Genomic DNA, 17,078 nt, shown 5'->3' with positions numbered 1-17,078 from the left:
TTGACTGTCGATTCTGGTAGATCAAACTTCTTTGCCAATTCACAAATTTTCATTTTTGTGTCAAAGTCTTTAATAATGTTAACTTTACATTCCAAAGATAAAGTTTTTATTTTCTTGTTTGATGCAGAAGAAATCAGTTCTACTTTGTTTAGATGACATAGTAGAGTCTCTCAAGTCTCCGTAGATATGACAAACACAGAAATAAAAAAAACAAAATAAATTGTAGGTATATGTCGATTCCACAAACATGTAAGCCGAACAATAGTGTGGGGGGGAGTGAGTAATCAAGAGTTGTGTGGCGCTCAAACAAAAGACGAATTGAAGAGATTTGAAAATCGCGTAACTCCGGGTTCGTGTAAGTCAAGGTATTATTGTACCAAAAATGTGCTACTGTAAAAGCAAAGCTGTGTTGACCAGTTTAGAGTTGAATACTATGATACGCTTCTTGTCTAGTCTTATGAATAGCTTTACTTAACTGCTAGACTTATTACACCACCACAGGACATCAAATTAGATTTAAAAAACACTATTTTATTTTCAGAATGCATTACGTCTGAAATGCATTCTGAAAGTTAATTGTCCATAGTCAGAAAAAACACAAAAAATATTAATATTTTTCTGATACAGCATGTCCACTTAAATATTTATCTAGTGGCAAGAGAGATCTTTCCAGCAATGCACGAGTGTATGTTTGTGGTGCATGCTTGTTCTACACTGAAACAACCAACGGGAATCAATTTAAAACAATTTAATTAATATAACATAAAATAATCTCTGACTGTAAAGAATAAAGACAACATTGCAAGAAATTGATACAATAAAGTGAGCTTTATTTTGTGAGACATGTTCAAAACAACTTCCTTTGGTAAACATGTTTAAAACAACTTCCTTTGGTAGCAATACAAACCTGTAGATAGTTGAGTATGACATTATGGATGACGCTTAGCATACTTATTGTCACTGTTTCACAGGCCGATCATATGTCTTTCTAGTTTGCCAATATCATGTGCTGCTGCTGGATATATATAAACTAATGTGACCAACAGAAAAAAAAAACAGAGGTCAAGTCTGAAGAATGTGGATGATACAGAACAGAGCCATGTTGGTCTATCCAGTGGTTGCCAAACCATTATGCGAGCCACTGATGCATGTTTGACCAGAAATGAGTTGACACACAATCATGTTGATATCAAACCTACTGTAGTTGTACCAATGGCAATGAGCCATTCATCCACTGTTATGTTTAGGATGTTCAGATATTAGTCACAATTCAGGATCAGTATCAATGAATAGAGACCAATAAGCTGACCCAAACTCCACACCAAAGATTTAGGGTAAAATGCAATTAATTTTGCATATTTGCACGCATTGTGGAGCATCTCTTCTCAGTGATGCACATTGTGAAAAAGATACAGTCCATTCTGGAAAAACAGTGCCCATCAGTCCATAAAATATGCTGAAGTTGTGGTTCATCATACTGTAAATTTAACATCATATGCACCACTCTGCTGTATGGCATTCTCTGCATGTTGTGCTGGTTGCATATAGCAGTGAAATGGATGCATATCATAGAGGCATAATATCTAGTGGTATTTGTGTCTGCTGCAGTCCGCAACCTAACGTAATCTAATCTAGCCTAACCTATACTGGAAAGATTTCTTTTGCCCCTGAATATATGTTTAAGTGTATAACTCTGTATAATAAAAAATTCTCATATTTTTTTTTATTATACAGGTCTCAGTACCCAGAACTTGGTATGGGCTCCCTTATGTCATGAACCCTTTGGTGTCAATTAACCAAGCTTAACAGTAGTTACACCACTGGTAAAACCAGACTGATGATAAATTGTGACAATAGTATTAAATTAAAGCTACAAAATTTAAAAAATGTTAACTCTAAACAGTTTTTATTACAAAAATGCATGACAAACTTTGTGATTATAGTTATACTTTCATTTCTAAAACATTATTCCTTTATTTTTGATTTTTCCGTCCGATGGCTAGATTATTATTAATCCTCGAAGACAAGTCTGGTCCCTTTTGGACAGACTTGTCTTCGATCATTAATTAATTATTCCTTTAATTATAAATACTTTTTTGAAGATCCAAATCCATTCAAAAGTTGCTCTTTATTATGCATTTGTATGTGAAATTGTCCACAAATCATATTTTTTTAGGTGGTACTAGACCAGGGGTCCCCAAACTTTTTTGACAGTTGACCCCTTCGAGAATTTCTCAACTTTTAACTGTGAGTTTGAACAAATGGATTATATTTAGTTATTTATTATATTAGTGATTTTTAATTAACTTCTTTCTATTGACCCCTCTCAACGTCATATCGACCTCTGTACTAGACCTTTTTGGTTTACAGTAACAGTATGAATGAGAATATTCATTCAAAATTGCTATTACTAGCTGATATAACAGAATAAAATTAGGCCAACTTTTCAAAATTTACATAAATATGATACTAGGGACGTCACTCACTCACTTATTTCCACATCCACTTATTCAAAAATTTCATGACAATTCATCAATTCTATAGTGCTGCTATTTCTATTTTTTTTTCATGACAGAAAACATGTCACAATGACCCTAAGCTAAGTATTTTATATATAGAGAGTAGACATCAAAAATACACAAAATGTATGATAAAAATAGAAACATTTTTAGTAATTCTTAATTTAGCATCAAAATAACAGATGTAATAAACATTATTTTATTGCTAATACAATACACAAGTCATGCAAAATTTTAGCTTATTATAAAGATTTAATAGAATAATAATAAGAAAAACATGGAAGCCAGAGTTGTTATTTAAGTTGTGTTCGCTATTTTAACATTTATTGTAATGCTGATCTAAGAAATAAGCATGGTTTTTTAATTTCTGAAATTACAGTATAATTAGGTATTATTACAACACGATTTTAATATAAAAACAATTGAAAAATTATGGTATGTGTGGCAACCTGACTGGCAGTGTTATAAAATTATTTTAAATAGACAAAAAATGTCAGCATTTTATTCTCATTTATTAAAATCCTGGACATATATTCTTATTTTAAAAATGACACTTTTAGGGGAAAAAAAAAGTATATAATGGCTAAATTAACTATAATATAACCTGACATTTAGACTTTTATTCAGTAACATGATTTCAGCTTTAGTTTGCATTACATATTTATATGTAAACACCCCAAAGCTCAACATTTTAGTAATCTTATTTAGTATATCTTCATTAAATACGTCTGGAAGGGAAGTTCGGACAGAGAATTGGGTAGCGTAACCGGCAACACATCCGTACAGTAAGTGGGAGTTGTGGGTTCGAGTCCCACTCCGGGTTGATTCTAAATTATTTTATTAAATATTAATTTAATTATAATTATTAAATTTAATAAGAGATGGCACCTAACACCTATCTATAGTACCAAAATATTTATACAGTAATTGAATTAATAATAATAGCGGTACGATAATCCAATTTAATCCGATAACTATTTGTCGTATTTATATTTAATACTTACCGTTCATTAATTTAAATACGATAGCTCATTTATTTATTCTTTAGTTTATTTCGAAGATAACGGGTCACTCGAAAATAATTAAATCTTATTCCTAAAAGGCCGATAATTTTTACCGTAGTCGACTAAAGAAAAGAAGAAAAGAAAACAGATCGGACCGAAATTTAAACTAGTTTTTAAACAATAAAACGCTTATTCGAGTTAAATTTCATCCCGAACCTAATTAGAAGGAAGTGCCATTCATCACATCCTATTTGAGATAGTTCAAATGGGCCATTGTTTAATGATTCCTTCCTAGAACAGGCAATCATAATAGTGTGTATATGACAGTATATATTTCATACAACACTGAATAAATCAGTTTAAAAGCAAGTAAGACTGTGTCTTTTAATGCATGTCATAGAGTATAATGTGAGGAGATTCTTCCCCACATTATACTCTATTGGGTGATTATATAATAACGTATATATATTGAAATATCATTTAATAATGTGAATAAACTCAATTTTCTTGGTAAAGTGTAGTTTATATGTGTATAAGTGTACTGTCGAGAGATTTATTGATAATATCTCGATCGTATATTAACTTATAAACTAAACATGGATTCTCTGCATGTAAACAAATGTAACTCACCCAAACAGTGGTTTCTCTAACTGCCTGAGATACAGTCTCTCTGACCTGAGCAGCGGAACCGGGCTTATTCAAGCCTCTTGTAAACTTTCTTTCGGCCATCAAGTAGTAAAATGCCTTCTCAGCATCTTAAAAACACGAATCATAACTCCTATAATAATCAACAAACCACTTAATGACACAGTACATAATTGAAATGCAACCTAACTTCCACCATTTTCTCACTGACGTCTACGACGCCCCCTCTCGTCTGAAATTGGAAATAAATTCGCATTGACCTTAATGGGATCGAACTTGTAACGTTTTTCTACCGTAAAATATTACGGAATTGAATTACGAAAAGAAATAATTGCTTATTATTATTATTATTATTATTTACGGTATATAAAATTTAACCTTGAAGAGAATATTGTAGTTTGATACGGTAGTGTAATCGGCTGTTTGTCGATTGTATACGAAAAAGTGTAACGGATGTTGTTATTTTAATTAAAAATACTTATTATTTTAATCGAAATGTTATTTTCTTTTTGTGTTTTTTTATCCTGTGGATATTATTTATTGATTTCTGGAATCAGCGAATAAATTAAAATTTTTATTTGCGTAATCTATATATTTTTTTTTTACTCTTTCCGCCCTATAGACACTAAGAGGGCCTCTTTTAGTAGGCCCATAATGTGGCGGCCGGGGAATGAGGGAGGGGCACGACATACCCGGACGGACAACCCCCTGGGGATTTTTCAATCAGTCCGGATTACGAACCCGGGTCCTTCAGAGCGGTAGGCTACCACCTTGATCGCTCGACCATCCGGCCTACAAATATAACCTATTTTGAATTTAATTGTAATAAATTATAAAATTCTTTGAGTAAATTAAATTAAAATTAAGGTTTACATAATTTTTTTCTTAAAATTTAATTTAATCTATTTTTATTTAAACCCGCTAATACTTCATTTCTAAATAGGAAACCCGGGTCCTTTTGTTTCAAGTTCAGTCCTTCAGTAACTTAATAAACTATGTAATATTGCATTAATTTATATATATTATTTTAATTTTATTATAACGCATCATTTACTTTAAAAATAAAGCTTAATTTTACTAAAAAAAATAATAATAATTTACGAATTTTAAATGAATGTCAACGCGTATTTGTATGGGTTAATCACTGAAAAATTCATTTAACACAAATCAAATCTTATAATACAAAATTTCAAAAAGCAATTTAAAATGTTATCAATTTTACTATTGGTTAAATTACACTTTATCTTTTATACGAGCGAAGTTACGTAATGCTAAACAATGAAGGGCGTAACTTAGTTCATTACGGCTATAGAAAAGTGTGTAAATGAGAAATCTTTTGTATAGAAAAAAGTTATTTTGAAATTTAAAAATTTGGGTCATTGTTCCTAATAATTAGATACAGAATTTTGTAAAGTTTACCGTAAAAAATGAAGATTGTAACAATTTAATTTTTTATATCCCCTTATAACACTGTTGATAATTCCGTTTTATATAAATTCCACGTTGTACGAGTCACTTAGATTTTACAAATACGTGTGCCGGGCTGTAAATGGCTCACGTATTTGTAAAATCTAAGTGACTCGTACAACGTGGAATTCATATAAAACGGAATTATCAACAGTTTTATAGGGGAGGGGGGTGGACTTGTACAAGACAAACAGAAGTACTACATCTTCTAAGTAGAAGGACATTTCAAGAATTAATTTAGCGAAAATGTAAGTTATAAATAACTTTTCAATTAAAGAGAAAGATTAAAACAAACATTTTCGATTTTCCGAATTGATCGATTGAGTATACATTAAATACAGTCAATACTCTTGTTTTATTTTTCTAAACGAAGATGCAAAGTAAATACTTTTAGGAGTTCTCTTCTTAATGGATTGGAAATATATTGCAGAAGTTAATACGTTACCAAACAGACAGTCATGTATCGTTTCTCTCTACAGAATCGTAATCAAAATAGTATAATAACCAAGATGAAAGATAAAAGGACTAAGACTTTATATTCTTCTACATTAAAACCTGTTCTATTATCTTTAAGAATTGTCGGAGTTCACGTACCTAAAGATATTTGGTTCTGTAGATATAGCGATGGAATATGGAGTTTGAGTATTATGTTATTTCGTTTTCTTTATCTAGGACAAGAATTGACTTCTGTTATTTTAGGATTATCTCCAACTCATTTATTGGATCAGATAGCAGTCATTTTGGCAACTATCAGCGCTTGTTTAGCATCGGCTTTTCTTGCTCACGATGTTTCAAATATGTCGCGAGTTTTGGACCAATTGGATAATACATTGCAAAATCTTGCATGGAAACAACAAAATTTACGTTCGGTAAGTCATCAAATATTAATTTTAACTACGATTGGATGGGTATATATACTTCTTCGTTGGATTTCTATGTTGCTTATATTAGATAATATGCCAGAACATCATTTTCAATCTATTTTCTTTGGGATCGTTCCGAATAATTTATCGACTACGGCCATTTACGTCTTCGTTTCTGTAATATGGAGTATGGAAATATTTTTTATTCACGGTGCCATTGTATTTATTCCTATACTGTTTATGTCGTTTTGTATTCTGTTAAGAAAATCCTATCGAGAACATAATAATATTATTAACGAACTCAATTCTCTACCAATTCTTGTAACCGATTTCTCTAGCATTAGAAGTTTCCACGAGAAATTATGTTCTATAGTTGCTAAAGTGGATACCATATTTGGTAAAATAGTTTTCTTTTGGTATCTGTTTCTATTAGTTACAGTATGTTTAGACATTACTCAACTGTTCACAGATGAAACTCTTTTGAAGAATGAAGCAAAAAACGATGTATTTTACTTTAGTTTAAGAGTTCTATACTCCATGTTAAGTTTCTTAGGAACTTGTATCACTGCATCTGGTGTATCTTTAGAAGCTCATGCAGCACTTCCTACTGTGCATAATCTTACACTTCATCGTTTAAGACTCGATATGGATAACAAACTAGAGGCTCAGTTTTTGATATCGCGCCTCACAGCACCTACAATAGGACTGAGTGGATGGAATTTTTTCACTATCAATAGAAGCTTTATCCTTCAGGTTACAGCAGCATTAACTACTTATGTGGTTATTGTAATTCAATTGAATCCTCAAGCTATGAGGGTTATACAACATTTAGTAGATCAGTCTGTCAATAGTACTAACAATGCAACTGCTACAGAATGATATGTGCAATAAGGAAGAAAAAATTACATTTTTCCGAATTGAAATTTAATTGTGAATGATAATATTAAATTTTAAATGCGATAAAATGAACTTTAGTAGTAAGGAAAGATCAAATGACAGCTAAAACTTATTGTATTTCATCAATATGTAAAAGAAAACCCTTTAAAATGTGAAGTGTTTGTTTACAAAATATAATTTTTAAAATTCTAAATACAATTGTAATATATTTATCATTTAATCTATAAAATATATTAATGTTTATGCTTTAATTAAAATAATTTCGTAAAACATCTAGAAAATAATTATTTAGTTCTTAACTATCAATTTACAGTAACTTACTGTATATCAAAAGTGAATAAAGTTGAACTTTTTTAAGACCTAATTGATTCCTGGAAACCGTCGTAAATAAAACTCTTAATTTCTCACAGTCACAATATATTTATATTCACTTCTTGTATACTATTATATTTGTAGTTTGAAATACAGTATAATTTGAAGTATAGTTCAAATTATATTGTATCTGAAGTTCCCAAAAGCTAATAAAAATCTATGGCATTTCATAACAGTCAAAAGTTATATAATTTAAAAGCAATAATCTGATATAACTTCATTTCAGATCAATACAAGAAAAATATCCAAATTATTTTCTTATCGATTAGGGATTTTTGTTTCTGTTTTACTGTCCTAATGAATTATAACTGTCATTCAGAATATTCTTAATTTGTTTTTCTTTCCTAGATTTTTGGTAAACAAGAAAGGAGAATTTCTATTGAAGTGTATAAAAAGTATAGAAGATGCCTATTTTTCCTTACCAGCTGTTAAATAAAACAGAAAGAAAGTATGGCAATTAGTCAAAAATGACCCCAAAATTTTTATAATTTTGTATTCGGGGAACCTTGAAACATCAAGAAACACAAAAAAGTTAGGGATTTTTTTCTGTATTTTTTCTGTATGTGTGTGGGAGGCAATGTCTTGTTCAATCACTTTGAAGTCTAATAACTCCTGTGCCTTTTGTCAAAAATTTCTGAAATTTTGCGGGGAGGTTTGAGTATTAAAAGGATTAATGCTATTAAATTTTGGTGGTTAAAGGTCAAGAGGGTGGGGGGATAGAGACGATCATGTGACATATCTCGTATGATGGTCGGACTTAATGAAGATTTTACTCGTTATTAGCATTAAAAAAATTATAAAACTCATCTTTAAAATTCAAAATTCAAACTTCAAAATTCTGTGATAAAATTACAGTCGACCCCCCTATAATAATCAACAGTCGACCCCCCTGGAATAATCAACAGTGTTTTAGGGGGGGTCGACTGCATTGTAACGAATTATTTGTATATCGTAGTATCTAGTAGAATTTCAGTGGAATCTCTACTACAAATAAAATGATATTTTGAATTAATTTATGGTACGTGAACCGTGTACTTTCTATTATTAGATATTCAAATGATTTATAAAATTACACGATATTTTCTAAAAGAAAGATAATATATTATTTACAATATAAACTACTAGAATTTGTATCAATTATACATTTATCAGATAATTCTTTATTTTTTTATTTTATAATATTGCTTAAAATACTTTGTCTAGGTCTTAAAAAATCGAAAAATATGTAAAAAATCCAGTAACGAGTTGCATAACTTTCCCAGCAAAACAAGTTAAATTTGTATAATGAGTCATCTGTTATGCGATTTTATTTGAAAAACTTTTTATATTATTAATTATTATAAAATGGTAGATATGAGTTATATTTAAAAAATTTGTAAATGCCAATACCAAGTATGATTTTTATTAAGTTCGATCCCACACGAGATACGTCATATGATCCCATCTATCTTCTCATCCTCTCGACCTTTTAATATCAAAATTTAATAGTATCCATGCTCCTAATACAGAAATTTCTCTGCAGAATTTCAGAGGTTTTCGATAAAAGGTACAGGATTTATTACACTTCAAAGCAAGTGAACAAAATCCCCACACACTAACAACCAAAAAACACACGAGAAACATCCGAATTTTTTGCATTTCTCAACGTTTCAAAGTCCCCCCAGTCAAAATGTAAAAATCTTGAGGAGGTTTTTTTTACCGATCGCCATACTTTCTCTCTGTTTTATATAACAGACATGAAAGTAAAAAGACATAATGTGAGACCACCCCCCCGTAGGCAACCTTACAATAACTCTAAAAAGTTTTATGGAATCGTATTCGTTTGTCTGTCTTCACAGTTTGTACAAAATGTCAACTATTTTTGTTAGTCACTTATGTTTAATATTATATAGTTGAAATTCTTTCTAGGAACATAACCTCAATTTACAACATTGAGCCTACGGGAAATTAAAGCTCGATTTACGACGAAGCTTGCTTAACGACGGTTTTCCAATTAGATTTGTTGTGTTTATTTAGATTATAAAATCAATCAAGACGTGTTTTGATTAATTAAAAACGAATTTAATTAGTTTTGCCTTTGGCATAAACGACTAGTTTTTAAAATATAATTTGTGTGTATTAATTAAATATGTACTTGATATTTAAAGTAGAACGTGTCCTTGGACAGACTTGACGAATTGCCATATTTGAATTTAAAAAAAAAAGTAATTGTCTGTGTAAACCTTTCTTATAAAAGTACAAAAAGATTATTCTTAAATAGGATATTACGTAAAGCATTGTTGATAAGTGTTGTATTTTTCGACGTTTTAAGATCCCCGAGTCCAAAAATGTGAAACCCTTGGGGTCATTTTCTGACCCATCGCCATACTTTTTCTTTGTTATATAACCAAGAAAATCTGAAAGCTTGGATAAAGTATATATGATTACTTTCTTCCTATAAAAACGATCCTCTTGTTATTTGTATTAAGATAAAAAAATAATTGATATAAAAGTTTTTAAATTAATTTTACCATTAATAACGTGGGCCAAACCGAGTGATGAGGATCAGGAGTACGATATGTGAGGAAGGACCAACCCCCAGAAATTCCTGGGGTTTTTTACTCATCTGGTATGGTTCTCGGGTCCCCAGAGTGGAAGGTTTCTACTTTAACCACTCGGCCATCCGCCCGTTAACGGAGTGGAATTGTAAATTTATAGGTCTTAAAAGGAGGTGCCAGTATATTTAATTTCTTTAGCATGTAATAAGTTTTCGGCACAGTTCTTTAACTTAACATTATGTGAGATTTAAATTGTCTGCAACAATTATTAACCCGTTAGCCCACCAGTGGCCTAACGGACTCCGTCTCCGCTCATAAATAGTGGCGGTGACTAGACCCTAAACACTGGGAGTTCGGTTGTGGGTTCGCGCCGCGATCGGACAGGCTAGAAGCTTAGGGTTTTCTCCTTGTAAATGACGCCTAAATAGGGTCCAGCTTCCCATAAAAGTCCTCCCAGAAGGCATTCTATCTCCCTTCGTGTACCTTATAACTTCCGGCCGTCCTTTATGAGGCTAGCTCTTCCGTCGTCTTGCAATCTATCCCCTGACTCTTCTTCCCAAGATTATTTAATTCCAAAACAGGAATTAAATAATCTTGTTGTTCCCTCTCATGACGAGTTTGCTAATTATGCAATTAAATTTGTTTATAATTAAAGAAACATAAATTTATATTCATGTTTTAGAAGTAAATCTGACATTTATTCCCATAATTCAAACAAATATAAGGTAAGTGACTGAAAATGAGATTTTTTTTACGTCGAACAGTAGATACAGTTGAGTAATATTGATTATTCATTAAATACTAATCGATCGTGAACAAACGTTTAAATTTTATAAGTTACATTTGATCCGTATAATACGGTTTTGTTCACAGGTCGTGTAGTGTTGGTGGAGTTTAATTTAAATTTAAATTTCGAACAGACGATCCGCAGAGCGTTGGTATTTGAAAAAAGATCGGTTATGCTTATTTATCGTTGGCAGTGCTTAGCCAATCTCCATAGAATTTTTTTTTATTCGACGAGGAACACGATTGATTGTAAGGGTTCATCAAGTGGTCGAGCGGTCTTCGTACCCTGAACACTGGGAGTTCGGTCGGTGGGTTCGGGCATGGTCAACGGGTTGGCTACGTGTTTTCTGAGTTTTCTTTACGTTTGTAATACTTAAATAGAGGCAATTTCTCTTAGAAAATTCCCTCTCGGCAGATCGCCTATGTGTTGTGTTGCCGTATACAAACAGACAGACAGCACGCTTCCATATTGCCAACTGCAGACTTGATTGAAAACAGAGATTTCCTTACTTTTTTATGAAATAAATGTGTAATTCAGGATTTTCTTGTAATAGTGTTTTTGATGAGATAACCAAAGTATTAATATTTAATAAGATTAAATGTATAGGTATTTTATTAAAGTGAAAATTTATAGACATTTTTATTTTTAGAAACAGTAAAAGTCAGAATAATTTTGAAATATGCAAGTCATTTTTCATTTATATAATATATAATTTCAAAAATAATTTGCATTGTATACGTTGGTATTTTGCATTATTTTTAATGGATTTTTACAGTGAATATTTTAAACTAGTCTTTTTGTTTTACTGGTATTAAAAAAAAAAACAAGTTTTTAAGTTTTCATACAAAAAAAGGGTCCCATTGGTCGAGAGTGTCAGGTTACGTATTTCAATCACTTTTACCATTATAATTTGTGGAATTTTTTTACTCGATTATGGGGAAGAGCAAGTGTAGAGCAAGTGTCTCCTCTGCAGACACCCATACAGACATAAATATAAATCGATAAGATTTGCAATGAGGAGCGAACATCCATGAAAATGTCTGGAAATTCGATTAGGATTCGAGCCCAGATTTTTCCAAAGGCAAATGGCACGTGTCATGCTAATGTAAATAAGAATGTAAACAGTGACCATCCATTGCTGATTCATCTCTCACATTAATTTTCTCGACTAATAGGCGAGTTTGTTGGAATAACTTACATTTTGTATTGTATTCCAAGATAAATTTGAATTACCGATAAAGCCTAGTTTTCATCTGGAAGAGAAGATCTCCGGAATCACTTCTGAGAGTAAAATGAATGATGACTCGCAGAGTTATTGTCTCAATGTACGGAGAGTAGACGACTCTTGCATTTCGAATCTAGTTGCTATAGCTGCGAGCTCTCTCAGATTATTGAGCGAGTGTGCAATGGCGAGAAGATAAAAGACTAAATTAAGTTCTAAAGTAATGTGGGAAACTGGTCTCTATATAGGTCTTAAAAGTCCTCGCTTACGAGGCAAGTAATAGCCTATCGGAAAACCCCAAGCGTATAGCTTGTGTGTGGTGCAGAATGGGATTCGGAAACCAGCATTGTATCTAGTTTATTATAAGTATTATATGTTTTCATGTCAGTAAGTTGTAAGTATAATTTATATATATATAGCCCTTGTGTAGAACTAAGTATATCTCTGTAGAAGTTTAATTAGTCCCGTGATTAAATGTTGTTTGTTGTTTTATCAGTAGGCTAATGTCGCTAATCGCTAATTACTTTCTAGAAGCCACTAGACCAGTGGTTCTTAACCAGAAGTCAAGAAGCCTTTAGAAAGTTTTCAGGGGTCTGTGGAATTGGGAGAGTAAAAAATCAACTTATGCATAAAATATCAGTCATAAGAATGATCACCATCTAAATAGGTGCCACATCCCTTAGAAAGTTTTTCTGGGTGGTCCCCCTTCGACAGACGGTCCCCGTGTCACGTTGCCATATACGAATATTATCCTAGAACTTAGCCTATTGCATTGTTTAATTTTTAATGCATCAATAAGAGCTAATAAGAAACATATCAAAACTAAATTTGATGTAAAACACACGTTAAATTAATTCCTTACGGTATATTGTGTAATCGTAATTTGAGATTATTATACGTCTTCATTAAATGAAAGACAGCAGACCTTCGGTTTACGATCGATAAAAATTTCTGTAGTAATTGTAGGCCTATATATAATGCTACAATTAAATAAATTTTTGTTGATAATTATGTGTAGTATTATTCAGTATAAAGTTAAAATTATTCGCAGGAAATAAAAGTAGAGGCTAATAAGCCACTATTGTATAAGTTATTCACTGTTATTGCTAGTAATATTAGTTAATAATTACAATTATTGTTAAAATAAACTCAAGTTGGAGGATTTAACGAATAGCACAGAATTGAACTTCTGAAGTTGTTTTATGTAAATAATTTTTCAAGAAATTAGCCTACTTCCTACTTAAATACACTTTCAATTTAGAGATGCTGCTATGAATTTATATATTGATAACGAATTATAAACAAAAAACACAGTTGAATAGAATTGTTAACTATTTAAATGATAAGAAAATAAATATATCAATTTATCACATAAAGTATTACATATTCTTACGATATCTTTGACCTGGCGATAGAGTTAAACTGTGAACAACAAATTTCAAAATAATGCATGAATTTGCAAAGTATTTTAAAAGTTAAACAACATTCCTTGTACTTTAAATATATTGTTAAAATACAAATACAATACAGTCGACCCCCCTATAACACTGTTGATTATTCCGTTTTATATGAATTCCATGTTGTACGAGTCACTTAGATTTTACAAATATGTGTGTGCCGAGCTGTGAACAGTTCATGTATTTGTAAAATCGAAATGACTCGTACAACATGGAATTCATATAAAACGGAATAATCAACAGTGTTATAGGGGGATCGACTGTACTTGATTTCATGACCTAATTTGTTCCTAAAATATTACAGTAAAACCTGTGTAAACCGGAATTTGCAAGGTAACGAATATTTTTCTGGTTTCCGTTTTAAAAAGGTTTTATTGTATTATGGGAACCGTTGTTAATCGAATTTTAATTTACCACGTGTAAATGTTCCCGGAAATTATAAAAAAAAAAAAACACTTAATTGTGACGTTTTCTAAGTTAACTTAATAGAAAATTCACAGGCCTATCAGATGTATAGATGGGAGTGACATAAGGAAGAGTCTGCTATATATAATTAACTGTGACGTACTGATGGAGTGATGTGGGTGTTGGATCTTTTCCAGAGATTTTAGAAATAAAATTTATACTAAAAAATTCACTATTAATGATTTTTTCACTATTGATCAACTCATTTCTTGTTATAAAAAAAATGAATGATCTGTGATCAATTCCTTATACTACGTGACTATAAATCGTTCTAGAAGAAGGATCATCGAGTTTGTTCTCTAAGTGTCCTTCTACATGTATCGAGGACATTCTAGAAGATTTGTCTGGCGAGTATATATAAGGGACGGTTAATTTTACATTGTTTTGACTGTACTTTTAAGATAAGCCCACCAGTGGCCAAGTGTACCCCGAACACTAGGAGTTCGGTTGTGGGTTCGTTCTTCGCCTGGAAAACTCCACGGACTGGCCACGTGGAGTTTTCCAGGTTTTCTCCAAATCTGTAACGCCTAAATAAGGGCCAGTTTCCCTTAGAAACACCTCCCGGAAGGCATCCTAGCCCTGCCCCTAGGCAGATCGCCCAAGTGTTGCTTGCCTTAATTTAACAAACAAACTTTTGAGATAATCCTCCCAGATTACCCCGAATTACACCCGAGTGATGTAACAAAATCTTAGTTTCGCCATTCATGATTAGATAATTTAAATGTAGAAGAAAGATAATGTCCTTATCTACTTTTTATAAAGGAAATAAAACGTTGAAGTCAATGATTTTTTTGATTTACTCAGTAATTCTTCATGGAAATTGTTTAATATTGGTACTAGCAATGCCAATGGTTCCCGAATAGAATCTTGCCCGATTAATATTGAAAATATACATTAAAACATACAAAAAATATGGCATCGAATTAAAATAAATAATTTTATTGAAGCATCCATAGCTTAAGGTGTAACCTCTATAACGCGTTGCACGTATCCATCCTCAAAATTACGTAACACGTATCCTATATTGGCTCCCCTCCTTAATTGTATTAATTAAAGAATACTTAGTACACAGCACGGATTATCGAACGTTAGTTACGTTACGTTATTTCATTAATTACGCACAAAGCAGTGACATAACATTACGGTTCGACGTGCAACACTTCGGAAACAAAAATGAATCATTCTGTTACCCAAGGATTCTAGCAATACCTAATGTTTCTGTGATCATTCTCACGTCCCACCTCCTTATAACACATCTTGACGATTACCGGCATATCTGCCCACTCATATATATATCATCATTACGTAATTTGTGAACGTCCCCCATTATGAAGAATTCAATGGTTCGCTTTACGACGGTTCTCAATGAATAATTATGCTGTAAAAGCGCGAATCTCTATGAAACAATATAACTAAGTGGGGTGGGAAATGATGGGCTTGCCAACCTCGTAGCACCGAAATGAACTCGTAGAATATAACGTTGAATCTGTGAATCCAAGTATGAGATTTGCCTCGTGGACCGAAACTGTTTGGCATAGATCTGCAATACGATAGACCGGTGGTACCTCTAGGACCCGCGGGACAAATACGGTTCTTAAACATTTACACATAAATAATAGAAATAGACCTTTGTATATGTAGAATATACAATTTTTGGATCGCACGACTTATGAACAATTTGGCCTTCCAATCGAGAAGTTTGGGCCTTCGTGGGTACCCAAACCTTGAAAACTGTCAAGAGAGCCGTCGTAAAGTGGGTTTTAATACGTTTAAAAATCATATATTGTGATTTTTTTTTCATGGAAATATCAATTTTTAACTATGCAATATTATAGTTCACCAAAATGACTCACAATGTATTGAAAGGGTATGTCGTAAAGCGAGCGGTCGTAAAGCGGGGGATAAAGTATTGTTATGATTTTTTCAAAAAGCATAAAAGCATGGCACGAATTACATTAATACAGATGTAAAATATGATGACGTAGTTAATTATTATCTGATATTTTAATGTGAGATAATTTCATTACATTAAATTTACATATAAGACCAAAGATCATGAAGATTACGGCATGTTAGCGATCCATTTCTGAACATCTCTTTCATTTATTAAANGGGATTTTATGGTAATAAAGAATTTTTTGATAATTTTTTTTTTATTGTTTTGAAACATTTATAGCCCTTCAAAGATGATTATTAAATTCAAAAATGCTAAGATTTGTGAATTTTTATAAAAAATTACTCATTGAAGAAGAATAGTTTCATTTATTAAATGGTTAATAGTTCAAGGGTCATCTTTATGCATGGGCTCAAGCCCAGGACCTCCACATGGCGGTGGGGCCTTCCACAGAAGTAGTAAAAGTAAGATTCAACTTTACATTCACTTTCTAAATCTTATAGGAGGCATGATTGAAGAATCTTACAGAAAAGTTGTTGCTTATTTAAATTTTCATTTCGTTGCTGACACGTCCTTACTTCTTCCACATGACTAAAACAGAAACTTGTGAAGAGCTTATCAGACATTCATTGCCTACACAGATGTAATTGCAACTTTATATGAAAGATGGGAAGGTGTAAAATCTGCTCTTAATTCTACAGTTACCAACACAGAAGAGAAGCAGGACACAAGGCACAAAGAACAAGGTTTATTGAATAAATACTTAAATTGAAGACATCAATTTTAACAAACTTTTGGCATAACATACTCCAAGTTTTCAGTAGAACAATCAAAACTATATAAAACAAAGGTGCGCATTTATCTGTCATTGTGAATGTCCACTCATTACAAGATTATGTACAAGATTGAAGGGAGAGAAACAAATTTGATAATTATGTAAAGCAAGAGA

The 17,078-nt window shown here is 31.9% G+C and overlaps 2 protein-coding genes across 2 annotated transcripts in view; one reads left to right on the top strand and one right to left on the bottom strand.

Annotated features, from left to right (window-relative positions):
* The window catches only part of LOC111618792 (dedicator of cytokinesis protein 9-like), a 105,249-nt gene extending 100,856 nt beyond the window's left edge, over positions 1-4,393 (bottom strand). The window contains 1 exon segment of the mRNA XM_023360362.1: positions 4,154-4,393. Within this exon segment, the coding sequence (XP_023216130.1) occupies positions 4,154-4,252 (99 nt within the window). The 5' untranslated portion in view covers positions 4,253-4,393.
* A 1,751-nt stretch (positions 4,394-6,144) lies between these two features.
* On the top strand, positions 6,145-7,377 carry LOC111618791. The gene has a single exon (XM_023360361.1). It carries the CDS (start codon positions 6,145-6,147, stop codon positions 7,375-7,377), a length of 1,233 nt encoding a protein of 410 aa, XP_023216129.1.
* The last annotated feature ends 9,701 nt before the right edge of the window (positions 7,378-17,078 follow it).

This window comes from Centruroides sculpturatus, unplaced genomic scaffold, assembly GCF_000671375.1.
Source record: "Centruroides sculpturatus isolate CEXI.00-Female unplaced genomic scaffold, Cexi_2.0 scaffold13, whole genome shotgun sequence".
Taxonomy (NCBI): Eukaryota; Metazoa; Arthropoda; class Arachnida; order Scorpiones; family Buthidae; genus Centruroides; species Centruroides sculpturatus.
The sequence above is the reverse complement of the archived record's forward strand: the minus strand, read 5'-3'. Positions and strand labels throughout refer to the sequence as shown.

Excerpts from the sequence above, each read along its gene's own strand:
- LOC111618791 (XM_023360361.1), top strand. The coding sequence starts at position 6,145 with ATGAAAGATAAAAGGACTAAGACTTTATATTCTTCTACATTAAAACCT.